A 21,933-nucleotide genomic window follows, 5' to 3' on the forward strand; every position below is an offset into this window, starting at 1 on the left:
GATTTCAAAGGGTCCAATATATATGAGGTTTAATTTTCCCCTCCTGCCGAACCTACTAATTCCCTTGAAGGGGGTGACTTTAAGAAATACCCGGTCGCCTTTCTCAAAGGCCAGGTCTCTTCTCCAGGTATCGGCATAACTCTTCTGCCTATTCTGAGCTATCTGGATGTTCTTCTTGATCTTAACTATCTTGGACGTGGTTTCTTCTACCAAATTCGGGCCAAACAATCTTCTATCGCCCACTTCCTCCCAACAGATCGGCGACCTGCACGGACGCCCGTATAGCGCCTCGTATGGGGCCATGCCGATGCTTGCTTGGTAACTGTTGTTGTAAGCAAACTCTATCAGGGGTAGGTGGTCGTCACAATGGCCCCCGGAGTCAAGGACACAAACTCGGAGCATATCCTCCAGCGTACGAATTGTCCTCTCTGATTGTCCATCGGTTTGGGGGTGGAAAGCAGTACTAAGAGACAGCTTTGTTCCCATAGCTTGCTGGAAACTATTCCAAAACCGAGAAGTGAATCTGGGATCCCTGTCGGATACCACTGTTACTGGAACTCCATGCAGTCTGACTACCTCCCGGATATACATTCTTGCCAACTTGTCCAAGGGATCAGTCATTCTGATGGCCAGGAAGTGGGAACACTTAGTGAGTCGGTCAACAATTACCCATATAGCATCATGTCCCGATCGTGCCTTGGGTAGTCCCGATACGAAGTCCATGGTGATATGTTCCCACTTCCATTCTGGAATCGGTAAAGGCTGAAGTAACCCGCCCGGGCGTTGATGTTCTGCTTTGACCTGCTGACATACCAAGCACTTAGATACAAAGTCGGCTATATCTCTCTTCATCCCATTCCACCAGAACCGAGGTCGCATAGTTTGGTACATTTTCGTACTTCCTGGATGCATGGCGAACCTTGAACTATGGGACTCTGTCATGATGTCTCTTCTTAACTCACTGTCGTCTGGGACACACACTCTGTCCCTGAAACGAATTAATCCGTCGGCGGAGATCTGAAATTCTGAGCTCACTCCCTGTTCTGCACTCTTCTTGCGGGTTACTAGGGCGGGGTCGGCTGACTGGGCTTCCTTTATTCTTTGGATTAACTCGGGTTGGACTGCTAGGTGGCCCAAACATGTGACTCTCTTCAGGTCTCGCAGGCGAACCTGTTGTGTAGCCCCAATGGACCTACATTCTGAAACCATCAGATGGGCTGGGTGCCTGCACTTTTCCTGCTGAAGGCATCGGCCACCACGTTGCCCTTACTTGGATGGTATAGGATGTCACAATCATAGTCCTTGAGGAGCTCCATCCACCTTCTCTGACGCATGTTGAGATCCTTCTGGGTGAAGATATGCTTCAAACTCTTATGATCGGTGTAGATCTGAAAGGTCTCTCCATACAAATAATGGCGCCAGGTTTTCAAGGCGTGTATGATGGCGGCAAGCTCCAAGTGATGGGTATGATAGTTCTTCTCATGATTCTTTAGCTGTCTAGATCCATATGCTATAACCTTTCCATGCTGCATTAGGACACAACCCAGGCCCAGATAGGAGGCATCACTATAAACTGTGTACCCTCCTGATCCACTCGGTAGAGCCAGCACTGGTGCAGTAGTCAGTCGCTTCTTCAACTCTGAAAAACTCCTCTCACAGTTCTCATTCCATTCAAACCTTGTATTCTTCTTTGTGAGTCGGGTTAGAGGAGCTGCTAGACTAGAGAACCCTTCGACAAACCGGCGGTAATAACCTGCCATCCCTAGGAAACTGCAAATTTCCTTAACTGTTGTCAGCCTTTCCCAACTAAGTACCGCTTCAACCTTTTCGGGGTTCACCGACACCCCTTCCTTCGATATAACATGTCCTAGGAAGGCGGTTTGTTCGAGCCAAAACCCACACTTGCTCAACTTCGCATACAACTTCTTTTCCCTGAGTACCTGTAGGACTTGGGCAAGATGATGAGCATGTTCTTCCCTACTTTTTGAGTAGACTAAGATATCATCGATGAACACGATGACAAATTGGTCCAAGAATTCTCTGAAGATTCTGTTCATTAGATCCATAAAGATGGCCGGGGCGTTGGTTAGCCCAAACGGCATAACCAGGAACTCATAGTGTCCGTACCTGGTTCGGAATGCCGTCTTGGGGATGTCTTCTGCTCTCACTTTTACCTGATGGTAACCTGATCGTAGATCTATTTTAGAAAAGACCTGTGCACCCTGCAACTGATCGAAAAGGTCATCAATCCGGGGAAGAGGGTACTTGTTCTTAATTGTTACCTTGTTTTTCCTTCTATAATCAATACACAGTCTCAACGTTCCATCCCCTTTCTTTGCAAAAGTAACCCCGGCACCCCATGGGGAAATGCTGTGTCTAATGAAGCCACTGTTTTGCAGCTCAGTGATTTGTTTCCTTAGCTCTTCCATCTCGATGCGGCTCATTTGGTAAGGAGCTACCGAGATGGGCTGGGTTCCTGGCTGTAAGTCTATGGTGAACTCGACCTCTCTGTCCCCTGGTAGACCGGGCAGTTCATCCGGAAATACGTCTGGAAAGTCTCGGACTACTGGAATCTCTTGGATACAAACTTCTTTCTTGGGTTTACCTAGTTAGGGAAAATACAATATCAAGGCACTGGGCATTAAGAAGAAAAGAATTTGTCATTAGGGAAAATCAGTACCGAATAATTTTATTAACTTGTAAATGGCTCCTCGTTGGGAGGATTAAATACAATCTTTTTATTAAAGCAGTCTATGGTGGCGTGATACGCCGCTAGCCAATCCATTCCTAGGATTACATCAAAATCCCCTGTGTCTAACCCTATCAGGTCTACCATCAATTTCTTATCTGCTATCTCCACGGCACATGCCCTGTAGACAACCTCTCCTAGCAATGTCTCCCCCCCAGCGGTAGATACAAATAATAATGAATCAAGTCTATCAAGTGATACACAAATTTTGGAAGCAAGAACATGTGAAATAAAAGAATGTGATGCACCAGTATCAAACAAAATATGAGCAATGTGGCCAGAGATAGTATACATACCATGTACCACGTCCGGGTCTGCGTCGACATCCTTCTGGGTAAGGTTGTAAACTCTACCCAGGATTGGAAACCTCCCTTGATTCTGGTTCCTAGGGCACTCCCTCGCATAGTGCTGGGCACTGCCGCATATGAGACAGGTGTTGTTGAGGCGGTAGCAGGGTCGGTCCCCATGATCCCTGCCGCAGTACTGGCAGATCTTCCCACGTGCTGCCCCCAAGACCAATGGAGCATGATTTACGACAAATCCTTTTATTAATAATAAAATCTTTACCATCCACTTACCTCGGTGGAATTTATAAAACAATATACGAAAGCAATAACATTATCATAATCATGGAATCATATAAACTGTAAAACATAACACTTATCACGCCTTTTGTAATTCAATCATTATACAACATATCTTTTCCTTATTTACCAGCCTACTAGTATCCGTGTGGGTCCATAGGGGTCCCGCTACCCGTTAACCTTTAACATTCGTCATCGGATTCCAGGGCCGTCCCCATACCCCGTCCGGTATGAGCGCCAAAACCATAAACCTCAATACCCCGTCCGGTATGAGGGTGAAACGGGCCGTCCCCATACCCCGTCCGGCATGGGCGCCAAAACCATAAACCTCAATACCCCGTCCGGTATGAGGGTGAAACGGGCCGTCCCCATACCCCGTCCGGTATGGGCGCCAAAACCATAAATCTCAATACCCCGTCCGGTATGAGGGTGAAACGGGCCGTCCCCATACCCTGTCCGATATGGGCGCCAAAACACACAAGATCTCCATACCCCGTCCGGTATGGGAGATCACAATCCCGGTAGGGTTCCCTATGGACCCGATCCGTCCACCATCTCCCAGGATATCTAGTCGGGCTGAACACATTATACAATTTTCATTCACATAATCTTTCATTCTCCTTTTCCCTCAGTCAGCATTATCAATCACATACAAACAAGCAAAACGATAATTTATGCCAAACAGACAACATATAGCACCAATATCCCGGTCATTCAATCCATAATCAATAAAACAGTAAAATATGCACACGAAACTATAAAATGAAAACATCGAACCTCATGCTGTATTCAAAACTGTAAAACAGGCCAAATAACAGTTAACCGACAAACACACTAGACTCGGGCTCCATTAGCGACCTTAAGCAATTTCACACATTTGTTGATTCATGAAATACCGTTTTATCATTTATTGGACTTTAAAACCGTGATAGGAAATAGGGTGAGGGGTCCTTACTCGTTTCGGGGTCCGAACACGGCTTCACAGTGCGCTTGCAGGCTATCCCTAATTTTTCATGAATTTTCCTCGGGGAACTGAAACGCACTACTGCTACCTGCACGTGTTCCAAAAAAATCCCAAATTAGGCCCAGGGCCCTTTCGGCCCAAATCGCAACTCCGGCACGGCGGCTCCACCGTGCTCCGGCAAAGGCGCCGCTGCTGGCAGCGGTGATTCACCTCGGGTTGGCTGTTTTCGACCGTTTCTGACCGAATTCGGCCACACTCGCATCGGTCCCTGTGAGAAAACAACCCTAGGGCCCTCGGGGGGCCAAAAAATCACGGAAAAACGGAGCTTACCGGCGGTGGCGCTCTCGGGTGCGACGGCTCTCCGGCGAGGTTCGTGTTTTGGTGATTCGGCTCCGGTCAACCTGTAGAGAAAAGAGTGGTGATCACGGTGATATAAAAATTGCATCAAACGGAGGCCGGGAAGGGCCTCATCGGAGGCAAAAACAGAGAAGGGCGCGGCGGTGCCGCTGGGCTTCCGCCGTGCATTCCGGCCGTTTGGCCGGGATTTTGGCTCCGATTTGGCCACAGGAGGAATCAGCGTGGAGAAACGAGTCGGGGGTACGAAATTTACCTCGATCGGTTGTCGGAAGTTCCTCCGGTGCGGCGGCGGGTGGCGGCGGCCGGTTTCTGGTTCGTCTTCTCCGGCGAGCGGCAGGCGGCTAGGGTTTGTGGTCTGGTGTGGGGGTTCTATTTATAACCCCTTGCCTTTTGATCTCAGCCGTCCATTTTGTTTTAATCTGGGCCGTCCGTTTTTGATTAAATCTGGGCCGTTCGTGCGTTTAAATCTGGGCCGTCCGATCGCACGCTTGATCTGGGCCGTCCGATCGCGCCCACGTGGATCGCCAACATGGCCCTTTTTGGAACGACGTGGTTTTACCACGTGGTAGGTCTCGGTTGGCCGGGACTGCTGACCGGGCCTGCTGACGTGGCTGCCGACGTGGCTTTTTTTTTTTTTTTTCTTTTTTTCTTCCCGGTCCGGGCGCTACAATTATTTTTCAAATCATAATTATATCAAACAAATAAAGAGGTAAATGGTATATATACCACTGAGATAACTTCCAAATTTTTGCTTCTCATTCTTTCCATTCCTTTGATACAAAAGTAAGTCAATTCCAAAAATCTCATGCTCATTTCTTTAAGAAATCTTTCAATCTCATCTGTTGATTTTATCAAAAAGTTTAGAGAGTTTATAACTTTGGATGAATTTAGAATATATATTTTACTTGGACAATAATAAACTAATTCCTTGTTTTATTAATTCTTTTAGAATATACTTTTATTATGTACAATACCAATACAATTTGTTCATGCTTCCATTAATGACAAAAATACATGATTTACATGGTTTACCCAAAGGAACAAATTTAATTAAAATATAAAGCATTATAGGGCACTTGCTAGCTTCTATATTTATTAATGATAATCATACATATACTTTTTTTTTTTAAAAAAAAGAGTTAAGATTATTTGATGTTAGTATACATGAGTACTTAGTGTTAGGTTTTCTAAATATTCTAATTTACTTTGTGTAAATTAATGTAATTTTAAAATTAATTTAGAGAATTTCAATTTAATTCTTCCAAACCAATCAATTAACAAATAAATTCCAATGACAACAAATGAACAATCACAAAAATACAAAAACACACAAAATTTACGTAAAAAATCTTCTAGTGTAGAAGAAAAAATCACGTAACAAGTTCTAAATCAAATATACTATTACAGAAATCAAATACACAATGTTTTAGAGAAATATATAAAATCTTCTAACCAAATTTACTCTCTCATGAATGATCACACCAAAATAATTAGAGATAATAATTTTCCAACAAATTGATTCAAAAATTAACAAAGAAAACCTAACAATCTTTCCCAACAAACCCTGTCTTGATTTCTGTGTAGATATCTAAACAATCATTTCTTTTATGTCTTGGGAATTGTGCGCAGAGAATGAAAAAATATGAATTTTTTTCTTTCATTTTCCTTAAAAAAACAACAAATCAAGCCTTTCTCCCCTCCTCGATCTGCTTGCGTGAGAGTGAGAGAGAACCCAAAATTTTATGCTTTTGTGGTGTTGCTTTTTCTACCTTTTTTTTTCACTCTCGGGCAAGATATATATAAGAGGAAATTATAGCCCTAGTTTTTTTTTTATTTTTTATTTTTAAATTACTAATTTTCCCTTGTGAGCGAGACACATAACCAACAATCTTCCCCTCTAGTCCATGAGAAGATGTCCACCCTACATTATTCAATGTTCAATCAGTCATGCCTTCTTGGTACAAGACTGATTCTTGTCACAAATTACTACCATAATCAACATGTCAGCTAAATTTTTATCAGTGTGAAATTTTTTTAATAATATATCTTTATTATTTACCACATCTCATATTCAATGGTATCTCACATCAATATCCTTAGTTCAATAATGATATGTGACATTTTTACTTAAACGTAAAACACTTTAACTATCATAATTCATCATATACTCATATTGTTTCAAACTAAACTCTTCAATAAATCTTTTCATCTATAGCATTTCTTTACCTCCTTCAGTCAAATGTATATATTTTGTCTCAGTTGTAAAGAAGGTAACAAATTTTTGCAACATAAATTGTATGATACAACTCCCTTTACAAAAGTAAACACATACCCTGAAGTAGACTTTTTGTTATCAAGGTCACCGGTCATATCTGTATATGCATATTCATCTAGAATTGGTTCTAAGCTTCCAAAACATAAGTACATCTTAGAAGTACCACTAAAATATCTGAAAAATCTATTTTATTACTTTCCAATGACTCTTACTAGGATTAAAAAGAAACTTGTTTACTAAACCAACAACATGAACAATATCTGTTCGGCTGCAAATCATAACATACATCAAACTCTCAACTACAGAAGAGCAAGAAACAATTTACATTTCTTCTTTTTCTTTTTTAGTAGAAGGACATAATTTCTTACAAGTGTGAAGTGATTAACAAGTATTGTTTTAACTAACTTAGCATTTTTCATATAAAATCTATTTAGAACCTTCTTAACATACATTTTTTGTGATAATCATAACTTTTTAGCTTTTTTGTCACGAATAGTCTGCATACCCAAAATCTGTCGTGCTGATCCCAAATTTTTCATATCCAAAAAGCCAAACAATTCCTTTTTCAAACCACTAATTTATGTAGTGTCTTATCCTACTATCAACATATCATCGATATAAAACAAAAGAATTACAAAGTTACCATCTAGTAATGTCCTAAAGTACACACAATGATCTGCATTTGTTCTGGTGTAACAATAACTGACAATAAAAGAATCAAATTTCTTGTACCATTGTCCTAGAGTTTGTTTCAACCCATACACACTCTTTTTCAACCCGCAAATCATGTGTTCTTTCCCTTTGACTTTAAATTCCTCTAGTTGATCTACGTTGATCTCTTCTCCTAAATCACCATAAAGGAATGCTATCTTCACATCTAACTGTTTAAGCTTAAGATCTAAACAAGTAGTTAAACCAAGAATTATTAGAATGGAGCTCATCTTCACAATATGAGAAAATGTCTCATCAAAGTTAATTCTTTTCTTCTGATTGAAACTCTGTACTACCAAACAAGCCTTATATTTTACTAACTTCTCACCGTCCATCTTAAGCTTGTATACCTACTTGTTTTTCAAAACTTTTCTATCTTTTGAAAGTTCAACTAACTCTAGTATTATTATTCTTCAAATAACTCATCTCTTCTTGCATTGCTTTCAATCATCGAGTTTTTTTTTATGGTTCTGAACTTCTTGAAAGCTTTTTAGCTCCCCTCTTTTAGTAACTATAATATATTAATATCTAAGATATCTAGTAAAAAGATGATATGTTATAGTTGATCTTCTAAGCTAAAGTTTTTCTGTAACTTGGGATACAAGGGACTGCTTCCCCTGCTCAACATCATCTGGTGCTAACATATCATCAAATCCTTGATCATTATATAACTCTCCCTCATCTGTGACATCTCTGATCGAAGGAAAAACTAGTGCAAGAAGAAAAATATCTTCACTTATAATCTTCTCTAATGTCTCAAAGTCTGATAAGGTCTTGTGTTCACTAAAAATCACATATCTGGACCTGATGACTCTCTTCTTCACTGGATCCCATAATCTGTACCTAAACTCTGTATCTCCATAACCTAGAAAATACGTGGAACTATCCTATCATCAAGCTTTTGTTTCTGCTCCTTAGGAATATGCATAAATATCTTGTAACTAAATACCTTCAAATTAGAATAGCTGACGTTCTTCCCAGAACATATTCTCTGAGGAATATCAAAAGTTAAAAGAGCTGATGGAGATCGATTCATCAAGTAGTAGGCAATCTAAAATGTTTCATCCTAAAATAGTTTTGGTAAATTAACAATTTTCAACATGTATTTGACCTTTTCAAGGAGTGTTATGTTTGTCTTTTAGCTACACCATTATGCTGAAGAGTACTAGACACTCTCTTATCATGTCTAATTTTATGATGTAGGTAGTAATTCTCAAATTCTTTTAAAATGTATTCACTACAATTATCACTGTGAAGACACTTTAAGGAAGTTCCTTTCTCTCTTTCCACCATAACATGAAATTGCTTAAAATACTAAAAAACATGGTCTTTTGTTTTTAACACAAACACTTAAACCTTTCATGAAGCATCATCAATAAAAATAAAAAAATATCTTCTACCTTCTATGGTTTCCACATCAATAGGACCACACAAATAAGAGTAAGCTCATTCATGAACATTATTTTTTTTAGATGAGATAGTAAAAAAAAAATTAATTTTGTTTATTGTAGACATAATAATCACAAGAGTTTAGAGTCATACTTTTGACAAAGGAAATAAGAGACTTCTTTGCCAAAATCTACAATTCTTTCTCACTCATGTGAGCCAACCTCTTATGCCACATGTCTGGTGAAACATCATCTTCACCTGCATTCAGTGCATCTCTAATAGTATTCACTTGAGTCTTGTAAAGTATATGACACAATTTGTCTCTAGCGACTTTGTATGACAATATTTGTCTCTAGCAACCACAATTGAACCTTTAATAAGTTTTCATTTTCTACCACAAAATATCTTGTAATAGTCATCTCAGTCAAAAGAATTAGTAGAAATCATATTAAGACGTAAATTTAGTACATACCGCACCTTCTTCAGAGTCAACATGCAATCAACATTTGTCTGCACACAAATATCACCAATACACACAATATCTGCGTAACTAGTATTACCCATCTTCACTCTGCAAAAATCCCCTGCTCTGGACATAGTAAAGATATCCTCTAGCTTTGATCATCAACAAATAAAAGTACAACCAGTTCTCTACTGTCATCAGTTACAGTTGCAATAGTGTTCTTATCATCTGTATTTTTATGATTTTTCACATTATTCTATTTCTTTATTCAAATCCTACAATTTTCTTTCATATCTCACTTTGCCGCAATGATAACAATTGAACTTTTCTTTCGCCTATGATTTACTTCTGGATTTATAGCGCTTGTTAGAACCTCTACTTTTATTTCTACCGTTGCTCTATGTTATTGTAACAAGTACCTGTGAAGTCTCCATACTCATATCTTTTCTTCTAATCTCTTTATTATGCAGACTATCTATTACTACAGGTAAAGACAAAATACCATCTGAAATAGAATTGCTAAGAGACCCTACTAAAAATTTTCAACTGTCTCACAAAGAACTCAAGAGCAATAACGCCTATAATTCATCATCTAGAGTCATTTTTGTTGTGTTCATCTCATTTACTAACTCTTAAAATTTACTAAAGTGTTCTTTAAGTGATTGTCCATCTCTCAACTTCAACTCGATAAGCTTTCTAATGATAAAAGTCTTATTTTGAGCATTTTTTATCTCATACATATTTTTCAATTTGTTCCACAAAATTTGTGCATTTACTTCTTTGTTTATGTAATAGTAGTCACTATTATCCACCCATTATCGGATAGTTCCTACAGTCTTTCTATGCATCTTCTCTCAATCATCATTTGATTTTTTGTTTGGCTTATTAGTTTCTAATTTACTCGGATCATATAAATCCTTACAACAAAATATGGTATCCATCTTTGACTTCCAAATTGAATAATTGGAAGAAGATAATTTTATCATCGTATTAATAAATTCCTTCATTCTAATTTCCATAATCAATCTCAGACCACAAATCAATCAAGAAATCTGTCAACCAAACTCTGATACCATTTGTTGGGTCTTTCAAATATGCTAATTTGTTTAGTATAAATTTAAGTCAATTTCAAAATTAATTCAAAAAATGTCAATTTAATTCTTCTAAGCCAATCAATCAGTAAATCAATTCCGATTCAAACAAATAAATAATCACAAAAATAAAAAGATACAAGATTTACATAGAAAATCTTACAATATAGAAAGAAAAACCACGAGACAAATCAAATTCATTATCACATAAATTAAATATACAATGTTATGGAGACATATACAAATTCCTCTAACCAAATTTATTCTCTCTTGAATGATCATACCAAGATAATTAATTCTCCAACAAATTGATTCAAAAATTAACGATGAAAAGTTACCGATCTTTCTCAACAAACTCTGCCTTTATTTTTGTGTAGAAAAACCAAACAACTTTTTATTTTCTATCTTGAGAATTGTGCGCAAAGAAAGGAAAAATATGAATAATTTTTTTCTTTCATTTTCCTTAAAAAAACAACAAATCAAGCCTTTCTCGCCTCCGAGAACCCAAAATTTTATGCTTTTCTGGTGTAGCTTTTTCTGCCCTTTTTTTTTTTTTTTTTCTTACTCCCGTGCAACATATATATATATATAAGAGGAAACTGCAGCCTTAATTTTTCATTTTTAATTTTTTTCTTTAAATTACTAATTTGCCCTTGTGGTCTGAACACATAACCAACACTTCGAACCCTTACATCCCATATAACGATTAATCAAATGTAATCTTTTTTTTTTCCTTTCATACAAAATTAATCTCTGTAGACTTTCCTTACATGTGTGTAAGGCAACAATAGCCGAAAGCAAAGAGGCCGTGATTGTCTTATTGTTTTATTATTATTATTATTTTTTTTTAGTTTTTTGAGGACCATGCAAGTATGCATGCATATATATATATACATATGTATGTATTGTGTTCTATGGGTGGATAAATCAGAGAAGAAGTTGTTTTGGAAGCTTTGAATCTGGAACTGCTTGTTCCTTGATTAGAATTTCCTTCAAGTCTTCAGAAATCATAAGTTGAGGAGTGGGAGCCAAAGAGGCAGGTGATTCACTAGGAGTGGCCTCACCATTATCAATCATGGGCCGCCCTCTTATCATATCAACTTCACCTTCTTCATTCATCATCACCATGTTGCATGCTATTCTTCTCGCAAAGAACTCTCTGTTCCTTCTAGTTTTATGGTGCCTGCCGATGTTTACTTACATTATGGTTCAATGAATTATTTATTAATCATGTTTTTACACTAATATAAAAATTTAAAGACACATATATATGCATAAATATATATTATATGTATATGCTTACCTATCGAAAACTACCCAACCTGCCTGAAGGCTGATGATTTTCTCAAGAATCAGCAAACGTGGGGGATACCCCATTACAACCTCTTTTTGTACCACCACCTGCATTAATTATATATGTATATGTATATATATATATATATATATATATATATATATATAATCAGTTTAGAGGCTGAAAGGCTAGCTGGAACAAAAAGATTTCATTAATGGTAGCTAGGTAAAGGGTACCCCATGTTTGTTGCACAAATCAAGAACTGCATGCAGCTTAAGATATTTAACGTCGCTCTTCCACTCGCTTTTTTCTTTTACGAACGTCAAATCTTCAAAATCAAGCATCCATACATCATGCCATGTCTTGGAGGAAACTGCAATATAATTTTCACTTTAATGTAAAACGAATTCAACAATATATAAATAACTAATACTTCATAATTATTATTTTAAGTTTCGTATATAATGAATTTTGTGATCACTAATATTTTAATATTATTATTATTATCATAAACAAATAAAAATATATATATGTTAGGGTTAATGAATAATATAATAAAATGAGGTAACAATCTATTTTAAAAACTGACGAGGAATGTTTAACCAAGGCATGACGCCGAGAAGAGTGACAACGTAGCCGGTAGACATGATGTTTCGAAGAGCCCATTCTAGTGGTTCAGTGGTAAAGTCCTCGAGTCCATCCATAACAATCACAACATGCTTAGAGATTGTGGTATTCACATGTGATTCGTGCAATCGAAGATCATCGCCCAGTGAGCTCCTCCGTCTTCTCGGCCGCCTAAAACCAACCATGTTCTTGGAAAAAGATCAGGGAAGAAGGGATTTTGTGGAGACCCTTTTCAGGTTTTTATATCATGATCTACAAAACATGCTTGCTGTCTCTTTGCATAATTTACAAAATGATTGTTGATGTTTCTTATGAATAATTAATGGATCCTAGGATAATTCACACAATTAATTAGTTAATCACTATGTAATAATACATATATGTACAGATATATGTCTGTACTATTCTTTAGATTTTACGTTAAATCCCATCAGTTACAAATCATTGTTTTATTGTTTTAGAAAGTATCAGAGCACCAGCTACGTTATTAATATATATGCATTTTCACAAACACACACAATATATATATATATATATGCCATGTGCCTACTCTTTTAACATTATAGTTGGAAGTTTTTTACTATTTATTTAAATGTTTAATTTTTATTAAGGCAGTGTTAAAGTATAAATTTTTTTTTTAATATAACATTGCACCAAACCAGACATAGTTCATTTTTTCAAATTATTCACATAAACTTTAAATTTTTATTTAATTATAAAAAGTAATATTTAGATGGCTAAAAAATGTTATTCTAGCAATTATATATAGAACTTTCTATGTTATATGTTTTATATTTAAAATACGAAAATAAATAAATAAACTATAAATTTGATAGTCTATAAATAAATAAACTATAAAAGTAATAAAGTTCTTTTTTATATACTTATATTCACGTAAAATCAAAATAAATTTAGTTGCTGGTGATGAACATATTCACATAATTGTTTCCTTAAATTTCTTTTAATGTAAATATTCAAAATCTAATATAGCACTTCCATATAGGAAAAGAAAAAAAAATCCAATATATACAAAGCTCATACTTAATTTTAATGGCTAGAATCACAAATGGTAATCTACAATATCACACCATTGTTACTTACTATAGCAAGCATAATTTTAGAAATAATTCCTATAACAATTAATGTCGACATGAATGATATTTAACTCACTGTTAGTAGAAACGAGATTACATGATTTCATGAACACTCTTTTAAGCAAAATTGACATAATATATTTCAATTCGTATAATAGTACAAAGAGACGGTAATTTATTAATATTTGTAACAGATTATTCGAAAATATATTACAAATTTATTATAATAATTATCAATTATATAAAATACAATAATTCATAAAATTAAATTATGTTTAAATCTCAAAATAGTTTAATATCAATAAAAGTATACTTATATTTCTTAAAAGTAGCACAAAATATCTATTGTACGTATTGGGTTTGGGTTTCCTTCTATGTGAAAAATCTATGTTGTTTGAACACATTTCTTTTGGCTCATTAGGGTTATTAATAGCTTAGGCTATGCTACTTGTGTCCTAAGATATTTGTGAGACAACTTTTTGACCACTAAAAAGAAAGAGAACAAAAAAGAGAGAAATGAACTTTTTTTTTTTTAGAAATCACATCAGGTCAATTTTGATTTTCGGTAATCAGACAGCTATTTATGTTCTGATCAAACTTAAATTTGGTGAGTATTTAGAGAATTCATTGTTTTTCATTCTAAATGGTGCATATCGATTTTGAATGGTTAGATTTTTTTGTATTTATGGTTCAAAATTTACTGTTCATGATTTTTTTGCAGAAATAATCAATTTAGTTTTCTCCTATGATCAGACAGTTATTTGTGGTTTGATTGGGCTGAAATTTAGTGAGCGCGTTTGAAATAAATTGTTATTTGATCTGGACGGTCAGATCAGATTCGAACAATTAGAATTCATCTGTTTACATGACAGGAACTATTTTGGTAATATTTCTCAATTCTCATATTTATCTCTCATTATTTGACTAATTTGTTGTTGAGACTTTACTTACAAGATTATTATGGTAGATTATAGTTGCTTTAAACATTAACTTTTGATAGTGAAACTCTTTTACTTAGATCATGAGAAATTCTGTGGTTTTTATCTTGTACATTAAAAGAATTTTTTACGCTAAAAATTTGTGTGATTAATTTTTGTGCATCTTGGGCCATATTTTATGTTATTTGTTTGCTGAATTTTATTTAATATTCACTTTTTATAGATTCATTCAAATAAAAAATAATTTTATGTATTGATTTTAGACCAATTTATCTTGGTTCCTTCTCATCAGTATGGAAACATATGAAACACTATGATACATTCACATAAAAAAAAATCAATATATTATAAATAACATATAGACATAATACACACTTATAAGCTTAAATATGCAAATACGCTATGTACAATCTATATTTTTCTATTTGAGCCTTCTGTTATTTTTTAATTTAATTTATTTTTATATTTTTAAATTTTATCTTTATTTATTCCTATACTTTAAAATTTTTATATGAATAAATTCTTCATTTTAAGGGTGATCTCCATTAAAACTGCACACATTGTGGTATGATGTGGCAATATAAAATATTTTTTATTTAATTATTTCTAAATGGCTCCCAATAGATGCCACGTGGCATATATATTTTTAGATCCTATTTTTAAAACTTTTTAAAGATAGAAAATAAATATTACAAACTTAATGTTAATATTAAAATTTTATTCTTTGTTCTTCTTCCTAGCCCCACCCCCCCTCCCCCCTTCTCCCTCTCTCTTTGTAAGATGAAGAAGACAAAGATGCTACCACCACTTTCTGTCGGGCCGCTGTCAAGCCCCAATTCTCCCGAATCACGAAGCCTATTTGCAGAAGCTTTTTTTGCCACATCCACCAGACAGTTAAGAAACGAAGCTTTTAGTTTCTTGGTAAAGGAAAGGTGGACAATTCACATCTTGTGTATTTCATATATAATTATCAAGAGAGTTACAGAATTTATAGAGCTTAGCAGCTCTTCTACAGGAGTCCAAAACATACATACACACCATAAGAAAACAAGGAATTAATTGCAGAAGATCAAAATGGAAAACACAGAGAATAACGAAGCACATCAGGGAATGACAAGAAGGGATGATTGTGTTCTAGTTGTCAGCCATGCGTGCTTTGTCTGAAAGTTGATGACTGAGTTGGATTGCTGACTGGGATAACTTGTTGACTTGGACAAGTTTGCACACTTGTCATCTTCAGCTTGCTGATAAGGAATAGCCTTGACCGGTTCAGTCTTCTTTACATTCTCCTTGAAACTTTTCAAGAGAAGCGATCGTCGAACTAGTCCAAGCTTCTCTCTAAAATATTTGACTTGTGTTTGTGACAGAGCTTTGGTGAAGCAATCGGCAGTTTGATCACACAAGGAAACGTATCTGATGTCGAAAACTCTTTTTGTTACTTTTTCACGGAATAAATAAACATCTACTTCGATATGTTTGGTTCGTGAATGAAAGACTAGATTGCTAGCAAGGGCTGTAGCGCTGATGTTTTCGCACCAAGCTATTGAGGCTTGTGAGATAATAAAGCTTGTTTCTTTGAGTAGAGACTCCAACCAGGCAATTTTACAAGTTAGATGAGCGAGAGCCCTATATTCAGACTTGACACTTGATCTTAACACAACATTTTTCTTCTTTGAGCTTCAGAAAACCAAATTTTCTCCAAGTTACACATAATAGCTAGAGGTTGAGCAACAATCATCCATGGAGCAAACCCAGTCTGCATCTGAGTACCCGACAATGCTTAATTTGTCACTAGGCTTGATATGAAGTCCCATATCAACTGTCCCTTTTAGATATCTCAGCACCCTCTTTAGGGCTTTTATGTGAAGGTCGGTTGACCTTTACATGAACTGACTAAGTTTGTTAATGATGAATAATATATCCGGCCTTCTGAGAGTCAAGTATTGAATGGATCCTATTCTCCTCTGGTAGGGGGTTGGATCAGTCAGTTCTTCTGCCTCTTCTCCTGTCAGGTTGCTTCCAATTACTGCTGGTGTAGGACATGGTTTTGCATAGTACATATTGTTTCTTTTAAGGAGCTCTTTAGTGTACTTAATCTGGGTGAGAATGAGTCCAGTGTCGTCGCGCATTGCTTCGATGACAAGGAATAGGTGGATGTCACCGAGATCCTTCAGTGCAAACAAATCATGAAGCTGACTAATGAAGCTCTGGATTTTCTCAAGCTTGTTTCCTATAACAATTATATCATAAATATAGATCAATATGAAGATTTTAATTGCTTCAGTGACAAAGAAAAAAAGAGATGTGTTTGCTTGGGAATTTTTAAAGCCCTATATGAGCAATGTTGATTTGAGCTTGTCAAACTAAGCTCTTGGAGCTTGTTTGAGTCCATAGAGTGCTTTGTTGAGTTGAAAAACATAATTAGGATATATGGTATCTTCAAAACCTTCTGATTGCTTCATGAACACTATTTCTTTCAGCTCCCCATTTAGGAAGGCATTGTTCACATCTAACTACTTGATGTGCCATCCATTTACGACTACTAAAACAAACATAGTGTTATCAGCTTTTATTACTGGGTTGAAAGTCTGATGAAAATCTATACCAGGTGTTTGATGGAGACCATTTACGACCAGTCTAGCTTTGCACCATTGAAAGCTTTTGTTTGCATTTATCTTGATTTTATACACTTATTTGCTTCCAACAAGGTTCATTTCTGGGCGATCAGGGACCAACTTCTAGGTCTTGTTATTGCTGAGGGCGGTCATTTTTTCTTCTATTGCTAATTTTTCAGTAAGGTTCGTTGATTGCTTCTGTAACACCCCAAAACTATTTTTATTTTTGTATTGGAATCTTTATTTTGGATTTTATTTTATTTTAATAGTTAATTTATTTTGTAATAATCATATGTTTAATTTAATTTAAATTAATAGAAATAAAAATAATAATAATGATAAAATTGGGTAAAATTATTTTTGAAAATTAATCGAAAATGATTTTAAAATAAAGGGGTGAAAATTTAGATTTTTGGGGTATTTTTGAAAAGAAAATCGAAAAGCGGGGGTCAAAACACAATTTAGAAAAGATACGCCATGTCAGCAGCCACGTCAGTAGCCTGGTCAGCAGCCCCAGCCAACCAGGACACGCCGCGTGGCAGGAATACTATGCGGGAAGCCACGTGGGACGGGGCCACGTGGGCGATCCGCGTGCGCGCAATCGGACGGTCCAGATCCGTTCTTGCGCGCACGGATGACCCAGATCGCACGTGTGCGGATACTCCATATCTCACGCGTGCGGACAGTCCAGATTGAATCACGCACGGACGGTCCAGATCGCATCGCGATGGACGGCACAGATTAATTCTCATTTTAATCACGATCGGACGGTCCAGATTAAATCGTGATGGACGACTAAGATTAAAAGGGGAAGGTTATAAATAACCTCACCCACACCCAATCCTAAACCCTAGCCGCCAGTACCCTCGCTGGAGAAGACGACCCAGTCACCGGAGGAGCCGGCCGCCGCCACCCGCCGCTGCACCGGAGGATTTTTCGACCGCCAAACGAGGTAAAATTTCTCACCTGGGCTCGGTTATTGATGCTGAATCCACCTGTGGCCAAATTGGAGCCAAACCAACGGCCAATTAGTCGAAAAACACTGCCGAAGCCCAGAGGCGCCGCCGCAGCTTCCCTCAATTTTTGCCTCCGATGAGGCCCTTTCCGATTCTTGTTTGATGTAATTTTTACACAACTGTGATCACCGTCCTTTTCTCTACAGGTTGACCAGAGCAAAATATCGAATCGCGACTCGTGCAGGAGAAGCTGCCGCACCCGAGAACTCCGCCGCCGGTAAGTCTCAGTTTTCATGATTTTTTGGCCCACCGAGGGTCCTAGGGGTGCTTTATCGCAGGAATTATTGCGAGTTTAGCCGAATTAAGCCAAAAACAGCCAACCCGAGGTGGATCACCGCCGCGGGCGGCAGCGCCATCGCCGGAGCACGGCAGAGCCGCCGTGCCGGAGTTTTCAAGAATGGTCGAGTAGGCCCTAGGTCTGATTTTGAATTTTTTCAGAACATGTGTAGATACTGGAAGTGTATTTCAGTTCCCAGAGAAAAATTCAAGAAATTTAGGGACAGCTCGTAGGCGCAGTGAGAACCCGATTTCAGACTCCGAAACAAGTAAGGATTTCTCACCAAATTTTCTATCACGGTATTAAAGCTCAATAAATAAATAAACGGTATTTCATGAATTGTGTATAATTAATTAAGGTTGCTAATGGAGCTTGAATCTGATGTATTTTTCGGTCAGTTGTTGTTGATCTATTTTACAGTTTTAAATGCAGTATGGTATTTGATGTGTTTATTCTATGGTTTCGTATGCATGAATCACGCTTTCATTTATTATGGTTTAAATTATTGTGAACCCATTGTTGTCTTGTTTGGTGTTCATTACTAGTTTATGTGTTTATATTTAATTGGATAATTGAGACCAAGAAACATAGAAAAATGTATGTGAATTGATAAATGGATGATGTCGACAGCCTAACTAGATATCCTGGGAGATGGTGGACGGACCCGGGTCTGTAGGGAACCCTACCGGGAACGTGATCTCTCATATCGAACAAGGTATGGAGACCTTATGTGTTTTGGCGCCCATACCGAACGGGGTATGAGGACGACCCGTTTCACCCTCATACCGGACGGGGTATTGAGGTTTATGGTTTTGGCGCCCATACCGGACGGGGTATGGGGACGACCCTGGAATCAAGTTATTAATGTGAATGGTTCATGTGTAGCAGGAACCCTCTATGGATCCCTATAGATACTAGTAGGCTGATAAAAGAGGAAAATTATTGTCTGATGATTGAAAAACGAGAGTTTGATATGTGTTATATTACAAAGTGTGCATGATTTTATGATGTTTATGATGTTATTGTGTTTCATAAGTTGTCTTTCATGAATCTCACCGAGGTAAGTGGACAGTAAATGTTTTTATTATTGATAAATGAGTTTGCTATAAATTATGCTCCATTGGTCGTTTTTGTTTTCTACCAATCTTTACTCTTGTGGTAGTGAGATAGTGTGATGTTTTTACTAGGCTAGTATAGCTCATTTCTTACTTAACCATTTCAGATCAGGAGGACTTGGTTCCCGAGCCTGTCCCGCAGGAAGACGGCGAGTAGATGACTAAGGATTTCATAGATTTATTTATAGCATTCAGTACTAGTATTTACTTCAGTTAGTTTATTCTTTCATACGTTTAATACGTTTTGGTTATTATGTAAGGGATATTAATCAGAATTTTTATTTCGCTTCCGCACTTAGAATTTTTAATACATACATTTTCTTTAAATTTCTGGGGCCGTTACAGTTGGTATCAGAGTCGCGTTCCTCGGACTCATCCCTTACACAATAATGCTGGGTAAGGGCAACGTGGTAGCAGATGCTCTCAGCAGGAAAAGTGCAAGTATCTTAGCCCATTTGATGGTTTTAGAATACAGGAAAATTAGGGCCACACAACAGGTTCAACCTCAGGACTTTAGGAGAGTCACATGTTTGGGCCGCCTGACAGTCCAGCCCGAGTTAATCCAGATAATAAGGAAAGTCCAGTCAGTCGACCCCGCCCTGGTAGCCTGCAAGAAGGATGCAGAACATGGAGTGAGCTCAGAATATTGAATCTCTGCTGATGGATTACTCCGTTTCCAGGACAAGTATGTGTCTCAGACGATAGTGAGTTAAAGAGAGACATCATGACAGAGTCCCACAGCTTGAAGTTTGCCATGCATCCCAGAAGCACCAAAATGTACCAAAGCATGCGACCCCAGTTTTGGTGGAATGGGATGAAGAGAGACATAGCCAACTTTGTATCTAAATGCTTGGTATGTCAGCAGGTCAAGGCAGAGCATCAGCGCCCAGGTGGGCTACTTTAGCCTTTACCGATCCCATAGTGGAAGTAGGAACACATCACCATAGACTTCATGACAGGATTACCCAATGCACGTTCAGGACATGACACCATCTAGGTAATTGTTGACCGACTTACCAAATCTTTCCACTTCATGGCCATCAGGATGACTGACCCCTTAGATAAGTTGGCAAGAATGTACATCCGAGAAATAGTCAGATTGCATGGAGTTCCAGTGACAGTGGTATCCGACAGGGACACCAAGTTCACTTCTTAGTTTTGGAGTAGCTTTCAGCAAGCCATGAGAATAAAGCTCTCTCTCAGCACTGCTTTCCATCCTCGGACTGATGGACAATCAGAATTGACAATTCGTACACTTGAGGATTTGCTCTGAGCTTATGTCCTTGACTCTAGGGGCTATTGGGATGACCATCTACCCCTGATAGAGTTTGCCTTCAACAACAACTACCAAGCGAGTATCGGCATAGCTCTATATGAGGCGTTATATGGGCGCCCATGCAGATCACCGATTTATTGGGAAGAAGTGGGCGATAGAAGATTGTTAGGCCCGGAGTTGGTAGAGGAGACCACGTCTAAAATAGTTAAAATCTGAAAGAACATTCAGACGGATCAGAGTAGGCAGAAGAGTTATGCGGACACCCGGAGGAGAGATCTAGCATTTGAGAAAGGCGACCGGATGTTCCTTAAGGTCACTCATTTCAAGAGAATTAATAAGTTCGGCAGGATGGAAAAACTGAACCCCCCGATTTATTGGACTTTTTGAAATCTTAGACAGGATTGGTACTGCCTACACACTAGCACTACCTCCAGAGCTCTCCAAGGTCCATAATGTATTCCACGTATCCATGCTACATAAGTACAACCTGAACCCCTCTCATGTCTTGGCTCATGAATCGCTTCCACTCCAAGATGACTTATCTTATGAAGAAGAACCAGTCGGTATCACGGACCGAAAGAACAGGATACTCCGCAACCGGAAAATATCATTTGTAAAGATCGTGTGGCAGAACCACACGCCAAGGGAGGCTACCTGGGAGCTAAAATCAGACTTTAGAGCCCAGTATCCCCATTTGTTCGATCAAGAGCAAGAGGCAAATTTGGAAGACCAAATTTCTTTAAAGGGGGGAGAGTTGTAACACCCCAAAACTGTTTTTATTTTTGTATTGGAATTTTTTTTTGATTTTATTTTATTTTAATAGTCAATTTATTTTATAATAATTATATGTTTAATTTAATAGAAATAATAATAATAATAATAATAAAATTGGGTAAAATTATTTTTGAGAATTAATTGAAAATGATTTTGGGAAAAATGGGTGAAATTTTGGATTCTGGTGGTGTTTTTGAAAAGAAACTAAAAAATCAGGGGTCAAAACGCAATTTAGAAAAGATACGCCACGTCAGCAGCCCGGTCAGCAGCCCCAGCCAACCAAGACACGCCGCATGGCAAGAACGTTGACGCGGGAAGCCACGC

General features: G+C 37.5%; 1 protein-coding gene across 1 annotated transcript; it reads right to left on the reverse strand.

Annotated features, from left to right (window-relative positions):
* Positions 1 to 11,155: 11,155 nt before the first annotated feature.
* LOC148267371 (uncharacterized) lies at positions 11,156 to 12,706 on the reverse strand. The gene is made up of 4 exons (XM_088214698.1): positions 12,467 to 12,706; positions 12,114 to 12,250; positions 11,887 to 11,984; positions 11,156 to 11,766 (listed from the first exon to the last, which is right to left on the reverse strand). The coding sequence occupies exons 1-4, from the start codon at positions 12,687 to 12,689 to the stop codon at positions 11,511 to 11,513; spliced, it is 714 nt and encodes a 237-aa protein (XP_088070824.1). The 5' UTR covers positions 12,690 to 12,706; the 3' UTR covers positions 11,156 to 11,510.
* Positions 12,707 to 21,933: the final 9,227 nt, after the last annotated feature.

This window comes from Carica papaya, chromosome 3 (genome assembly GCF_054855325.1).
Source record: "Carica papaya isolate Zhongbai chromosome 3, ASM5485532v1, whole genome shotgun sequence".
Taxonomy (NCBI): Eukaryota; Viridiplantae; Streptophyta; class Magnoliopsida; order Brassicales; family Caricaceae; genus Carica; species Carica papaya.